We start from the raw sequence: 7,650 nt of genomic DNA, 5'->3' as shown, positions 1-7,650 counted from the left end.
GAGAAAGCAGTTAAAAAAAAGCGTACGGGATCCTGGACTCCATGAATAGAGGTATAGGGCTGGATTTTGTGAATGGAGGCAAGTTGGAGGCGGGACTGCTGCTTGTCGTGTCAATGTCCTGCCTTTATCCTCGCCTGACCATTCAGAGGGATTTTCCCCTGATTGAGCTTGTTAAGCCCGCCCGGCGGGCTCAGCAGGCCAATTAGGGAAGAAATCACTGACAGATCACGTCAACGTCAGACGTGCTATCTGTCAAGACTTCTTGAAAGAAGAAATGACAGCGTTTGACAGCTCTGTGAAGCTGTCAAACACTGACATTCTCTTTAGTTTGATGAGTCTTTGAGGTGAGGACTCATGAAACATTGCAAATTTGTAAATTTCAGATGTCTGATGGATCGAAGGGTCCATCAGCCATTACCTGAAATTGACAAGCAGGATGTCAGGTCTCCTGATCCACCGTGGCGAAAGGCTATGGAAAGAAAACAAGGTAAGCGAACACTTTCTTAAACTTATCACTCACCTTGCATACATACCACTCCACACTTGCACCCATCCCTCACCTCTACACCTTACTTCCAGGTGCCTCCGACCACCGCAGACCTCCTCCACGTCTCCTCCAACCCGGCGGGGTTCTCCAAGGTCGGGAAGCCTTCCCCTGTGAAGGTAAAATGGCACTAATCCTTTTTTCTGCCTGTTAACAGGCAGTTAAAAGGATTAAAAGCCTTTCCCGCCTCCAGGAGACGGGACCCGAAGCTGCACAACTTCCCGCCTCCTGGCAAATGGGCACGGAGGCGGGATGGGGGCTGTCATGAATCTTATCATTCAGGAAGAAATGACTCATGAAATAACACTGGGTGGCCAGCTGGTGGCACCGTCCAAGGAGTATGAATACTCGGGCGCGAGCCCAGCTTGCCCAGGACGTTTTTGTAACCAGGAACTAGTGATGTAACTGGAAATCTCATGGTTGTGAAACAGTTGATTAAAGCCTTGTTTTATACTCAAACCAAGTGGTCAGTAGTCTTTAGACATCAGGGGCGGGTTTGCCATCCGCCCCCAATTTCTCCGAGTTTACCGGCTGTCCCGCCTCCATGCCCGCCTCCTCGGGGCTTGGAAAATCGAGCCCATAGAGTACAAAAGTGAGGAAATTATGATGAATCTGTATAAAACACTGGTTCGGCCTCAATTGGAGTATTGCGTCCAATTCTGGGCATCGCACTTCAGGAAGGATGTGAAGGCCTTAGAGAGGGTGCTGAAAAGATTCACGAGAATGATTCCAGGGATGAGGGACTTCAGTTACGTGGATAGACTGGAGAAGCTGGGGTTGTTCTGCTTAGAGCAGAGAAGTTTGAGAGGAAATTTGATAGAGGTGTTCAAATTCATGAGGAGTCTGGACAGAGTAGATAGTGAGAAACTGTTCCCATTGGCAGAAGGGTCGAGAACCAGAGGACACAGATTTAAGGTGATTGGCAAAAGAATCAAAGGCGACATAAGAAAAAACTTTTTTACACAGCAAGTGGTTATGACCTGCAATGCACTGCCTGAAAGGGTGGTGGAGGCAGATTCAATCACAGCTTTCAAAAGGGAGTTGGATAAATACCTGAAAGAAAAAAAATTGCTAGTCTACAGGGAAAGGGCGGGGGAGTGGGACTAGCTGAGGTGCTCTTGCAGAGAGCCGGCACGGGCTCGACGGGCTGAATGACCTTCTTCCGTGCAGTAACCATTCTATGATACTATGATAAAGATTGCTACTTATTATTGAGATCTGTGCTTAGGGCTCAATATGCCATTTTGGACATCTTTCTGGTTCAAGGGGTGAAGGAAGTCCAGCGATTTGAGCTCCATATTCGAGGCCGAGACGCCCAGTACAGTACTGAGGGAGCTTCCGCTGCACTGTCAGAGGTTCAGTACTGCTGCACTGTCGGAGGGGCAGTACTGAGGGAATGCTGCACTGTCAGAAGTGCCGTCATTCAGATGAGAACTTAAATCGAGTCCCCGTCTCCATTTATATACCCCTTCTCTCCCTCCTTACCTCATTCTCTCATTCCTATCTTCCTTCCTACCATCCTTCATTCCTTCTCTCCCACCTTGCTTCTGTAACTCCTTACTTCCCTCCATCACTCACTCCACCCTTCCTTACTTTCTTCCTTCCCTCCTTCTATCCCTCGCTCATTCCTATCTTTCTTCCTTCCTACCCTCTGGATTCTGGAATTGTCCCCTTCGATTGGAAATGCCGCTCCATTATTTAACAAGGATAAGAGAGATAAACTTGACGATTATATGCCTAATAGTCTAATGTCTGGTGTGGGGAAGCTACTAGAATCTGTTATTAGGGACAGAGTGACTGAGTATTTGGACAAACAGGAGCTGATCAGAGAGAGCCAACATGGATTAGGCATGTTGGTAAAGGGTAAAGTGTAAGTCATGTCTAACGAACCTGGTTGATTTTTTTGAGGTCACTAATGTAGTAGATAAGGGAGTGTCTATGGATGTTATTTATATGGACTTCCAGAAGGCATTCGATAAGGTTCCACATAAGAAACTCTTAACTAAAATGTGAGTGCATGGAATTGGATGCAAACAATTGACATGGGTATGTAATTGGTTACGAGGTAGTAGAGAGAGAGATGGGATAATGGGGATGTACTCAAATTGGCAGAATGTGACTAGTGGTGTCTCCCATGAATCTGTACTGGGGACTCAGCTTTTCACATTATTTATAAATGGGTTAGTGAAAGGAATAGAGAGCCGTATATCCAAGATCGCTGATGACACCAGTAAATAGTGTAGACGGGAGCAGAAAGTTGCAAAGGGACATTGGTAGATTAAGTGAGCGAGCAATACTGTGGCAGATGGAGTTCAATTTGAGGACATCCACTTTAGACCTAAGAAAGAGAAATCAGATTATTTTCTAAATGGCGAGAAGCTAGGAACTGTGGATCAGCAGAGAGATTTAGGGGTCCAAGTATAGAAAATCACTAAAATCTACTGGACAGGCACAAAAAATATTTTAAAAAGTTTATGGGAATGTTGCCCTTTATCTCAAGGGAGCTGGAATACAAAGGGGTAGAGGTTATGTTACAGTTATATAAAGCTCTGATTAGATCCCCTCTGGAGTATTGTGTGGAGTTCTGGGCACTGCTTCTCAGGAAGGAGGGGGGGCAGCGCAGATTCACCAGAATGATACCGGGGGTAAAAGGGTTAAATTATGAGGACAATTTGATAGACTAGGCTTGAGTATAGAAGATTAAGGGGTGATCAAATTGAAGTGTTTAAGATTGTTAAAAGATATAATAGGGTAGATATAAATCATTTCCTTTGGTGGGAGAGTCCAGAACAAGGGGAGATAAATTTAAAATTAGAGCTCGGCCATTCAGGGGTGATGCCAGGAAGCACTTCTTCACACATAGGGCAGAGGAAATCTGGAACTCTCTGCCCCCAAAATGTTGTTGAGGCTAGGGGTCAATTGAAAATATCAAAAGTGAGATTGATAAGTTTTTTGTTAGCCAAGGATCCTAAGGGTTACATAGAAACATAGAAACATAGAAGATAGGAGCAGGAGTAGGCCATTCGGCCCCTCGAGCCTGCTCCGCCATTCAATGCGATCATGGCTGATCATCCAAATTCAGTACCCGGTCCCTGCTTTCTCCCCATACCCCTTGATCCCTTTAGCCTTAAGAAATATATCCAACTCCTTCTTGAATATATTTAATGTATTGGCCTCTACTGCCTTCTGTGGTAGAGAATTCCACAGGTTCACCACTCTCTGGGTGAAGAAATTCCTCCTCATTTCTGTCCTAAATGGCCTACCCCTTATCCTTAGACTGTGACCCCTGGTTCTGGACTCCCCGACCATCGGGAACAACCTTCCTGCATCTAGTCTGTCCAGTCCTGTCAGAATTTTATAAGTTTCAATGAGATCCCCTCTCATTCTTCTAAACGGTTATGGAACCGAGGCAGAATGATGGAGCTAAAATACAGATCAGTCATGATCTAATTGAATGGTGGAAAAGGCTCGAGGGGCTGAATGGTCTCCTCCTGTTCTTATATTCCAACACTGTTCAGTATCAATAATCATTGGCTGCAATTGAGGGTGGAATTTTCTAATTGGACTCAAAGGGCAGGATTTTCATTGGGCCGTGGAGGCGGGATTGGAGACATGTGGGGGGTTAAAATCCCGAAATCGGGGGGCACGAACCCATCCCGCCTCCAACCAGCCTCCATGCCAGTTTCAAAGGAGGCGGGTACCCGACCCGCACTGGGACCCGCCTCCCTGAGGCGGGAAGGGGATTAGTGCCAATTAACTGCTCGTTAACAGGTAGTTAACAGGCAGTTTTTAGCCTAATCCCTATTTTCATTGCTGAAATGTGGGATTCCCAACGGCTCCAAACCATGCCAAGTTAGCGAGGCGGGCCGTCGGGATGAAAGGCTTGGAGGGGTCGAGATGTCCGGTGTTCAGGTGAGTGATGGGTGCATGAGTGCAGAGGTAAGTGTGTTTGGTCTGTGTAAAGTTTTTAAAGAAGTTCTACTAACCTTTACTTACCTTTACAGCCTTCCTTCCTACAGGTGTCGGGAGTCCCTCATCTCACCGGCACAGAAAGCAGAATGGCCGCGAACTGTCAAAAGTTCCAGCATTCAGCTTTCTGTTCTGGGGAGATCTCTAAATCATCCTGAGAGGAAGGAATTAACCTGGAGTGTAGATTGTCAGTGTTTGACAGCTTCAAACATCTGTGAAATGCTGATATTTCATCTGTCAAAAGGTCTTGACAGATGAAATATCAATCTGTGACGTCACCTGTTGCCGGGAGGCCCTTAATTGGCCTGCTGAGCCCGCTGGGTGGGCTCAACAAGGTCAATCAAATGAAAATCATGTGGGTTGGCTAGAACTTGATGGAGGCGGGACTGCAACCCCGAAAGTTGTAGTCCCGCCTCCTCAATGAAAATCCAGCCCAAAGATACCAAATGCAGATCATTCTGATTGTCACTCTGCTTGTTTCCTTTTCTATTACAGAAGAAAAAGGAGGATGACCTGGAAATCAAGTCTAACCGCCGCATCAATTCATATCAAGATCATGATATTTACGAAAACTGCGAGTTTGACGAGTGTCCTGTGTATGCAAATATATAATCTGAGCAAGAATGAGAAACACGCACTCTGGGAACAGCACAGAAGAAGAGAATCAATTCGAAACTCCACTTCACCATCCTAGAAACCACAGGACTTTGACCCCGACCCCCCAAAAATTAGTTCTAAACTTCTTGACATAATCTGATGCAGTTTTGTAGAGCTGATGTTATCTCACAAAGTTGAGTGATGATATAGTCCAGATCATTCTCACTGGGTTTAGTTGCATACGTCCTCCTTCAGGACTGCCCCTCACTGTTGAAGTCATCCTTCTCTCCATTGTGATTATAAATGTCTTTAGGTATTGATCGACAATCCACCAGGACAGTGTGTGTGTGTGTGTGTGCTTGAGGCAATTTTCATTTTGTGGTTAACTCTCCTGTCTGTGAATGTTTTCAGCATGGTCATAACCAAGTGTAGACTCCAGGGGAAGTAGGGTTAGAGGATAATTCGACCAGGGCAGATCAGTATAATGTACTCGCTATTTAAAAGTCATGCATTCTTCTGCTTATTTTCATGTTATACTTTGATTTTATATTATCATTCATAGTTAAACAGCAAAACTAACAGCAATGTGGGAAGCAGAGACGCAGAGTTGGTTAGAGAATTGAGAGATTCACTGCCGTACAGACTGATGAACGGGGAGACATGAAACAGGCGCTACAGCGCCACCACTGATGGAAGGGTGCAATTACAATGTGACATGTTTACATAGGCAGTTCCCATTGTACAGGAAACTTTCTGGTATCTGACACTCACGGGGCCGAGCTGGTGCCGGTCGATCAACACTGCCGGAGAAACCAGCGCTAATGTTAAAACATACGGAGCTCAGAGCTCCGTCTGAAGCAACAAACCCTGTTGCTTAGCCTCAAAACAGTCGGCGCAGCTTGCAAGCATCTCTGTAGCTAAGCAACAGCTTCAGCTAGACGCTTGCAGAGCCAGGAATGGAGGAAAAAAAGCAACGAAAAGTAAAAAAAGTTAGCTGAACCGACTCCTGAATTTTGCCGGTGGATAGGGCATTCCGGAGATTTAACCTCCGTTTAAATGAAAGTTTCCTGTAAATGTGGATGGAGGAAATTCTGACGTGAAAGGTTGCTTGCAGATGTAAGATTTTTATAATATCCTAGATGGATGAAACAGCTTTGATTACTGAATGAACTACAGCTACAATAAACAACTATTTTAGTCTTTCAATCTTTGAAAGTAAAATTATTGTCCGCCGTGGTGGCCCAGTGAATGGGAGGAACCATGCTGCATAAAACAGAATAGAGGCCAAGATCCTAGATCCTTGTACTGGTCTGTGTTCGGTTAAAAATCACAACCATGTCCATGAGTCAAGCAGTGGGAAAATAAGTAACGCTCCTGCTCTGAATCTGTAACCACAAATTCCCTCTGTTAAGCTCGGGTTTAGTGTGGACAGATTTGGTTTCAAGGGTGCTGCTCTTCATGATCAATGTCTGCGAACACTTGCAGAATGGCTACCTGGTTTAGGCACCGTGCCCTGCTGCACCTGTGGAACTGAACCCAAGTATCAGTCACTGCCTTAAGAGCTGTAGAGTACTAACGTAACTAAGATCTACAAAGAACTAAGGTGGCTATTGTAGCAGAAAATCACAGGAATGGATACATGTCCAATTGTGTTGAGAATAAGGCTCAGGGAGAACCTTCTCTATTTGCTACGTGTGGGTGACATTGGAAACGGAGCACTCCTGGAGTGCACCAGGAGTGGTGCAGCAGAATTTATATCAACGAAGCTACTGCTGGCACTGAATCCATACACAACAGCCCCCATTTGGGCATCGAGTGGCACCAATTTGTGGCTTGGTTCCGAGAGGTCACAAAGATTGGCTGTGACGCCAATTGGCTTGGTACAAGACAAGATTGCTCTTCTTGGGTTTTCTTTAAATTCATTCTCGGGTTGTGGGCATTGTTGGCAAGGCCGGCATTTATAGCCCATCCCTAGTCGCCCCTTGAGAAGTTGGTGGTGGGCCGCCTTCTTGAACTGCTGCGGTCTGTTTGGTGAAGGTGCTCCCACGGTGCTATTAGGTAGTGAGTTCCGGGATTTTGAACCAGCAACGATGAAGGAATGGCTGATATATCATCAAGTTGGGATGGTGTGTGTGTAACTTGGAGGGAAACTTGGAGGTGATGATGTTCCCATGCGCCAGTTTCCCTTGTCCTTCTAGGTTGTGTGAGGTTAAGAAACATTTCTGAAGCAGAATTGTAAGCTTTACTCCCAATCTGGCCGCTTGCCTTTAAGTGATTTGGAAGTACACTGGGGGCCAGGTGTTTGGACATTCCACCAGAAACAAGGAGCCTCACTGGTTGGCAGCAAGGGTGTAAAAGTGTATGAGCGAGGGATTTTGCAATGTGTTAAATGAGCACAGTGAGTTCATTCTGAAGAAAATATTACAGTAATGGCTTTTGTTGTTTCAGCTATTGTTGAGATCTGGGGGTTTATGTTGTCTACTTCTGCATTGAACATCCTGCAAACATTAAGGCAGCATTTGACCGAGTGTGGAGCCCTA

At 45.6% G+C, this 7,650-nt stretch overlaps 1 protein-coding gene across 1 annotated transcript in view; it reads left to right on the top strand.

The window, feature by feature from the left end:
- Positions 1 to 6,316, top strand: part of LOC147097998 (sialic acid-binding Ig-like lectin 13) — a 45,920-nt gene extending 39,604 nt beyond the window's left edge. The window contains exon 8 of the mRNA XM_085971197.1: positions 5,009 to 6,316. Within this exon, the coding sequence (XP_085827323.1) occupies positions 5,009 to 5,125 (117 nt within the window). The 3' untranslated portion in view covers positions 5,126 to 6,316. The remainder of the gene's footprint in view (positions 1 to 5,008) is intronic.
- Positions 6,317 to 7,650: the final 1,334 nt, after the last annotated feature.

Source organism: Somniosus microcephalus, chromosome 30 (genome assembly GCF_052327205.1).
Source record: "Somniosus microcephalus isolate GS21.2 chromosome 30, FLI_Smic_1.0, whole genome shotgun sequence".
NCBI lineage: Eukaryota > Metazoa > Chordata > Chondrichthyes > Squaliformes > Somniosidae > Somniosus > Somniosus microcephalus.
The sequence above is the reverse complement of the archived record's forward strand: the minus strand, read 5'-3'. Positions and strand labels throughout refer to the sequence as shown.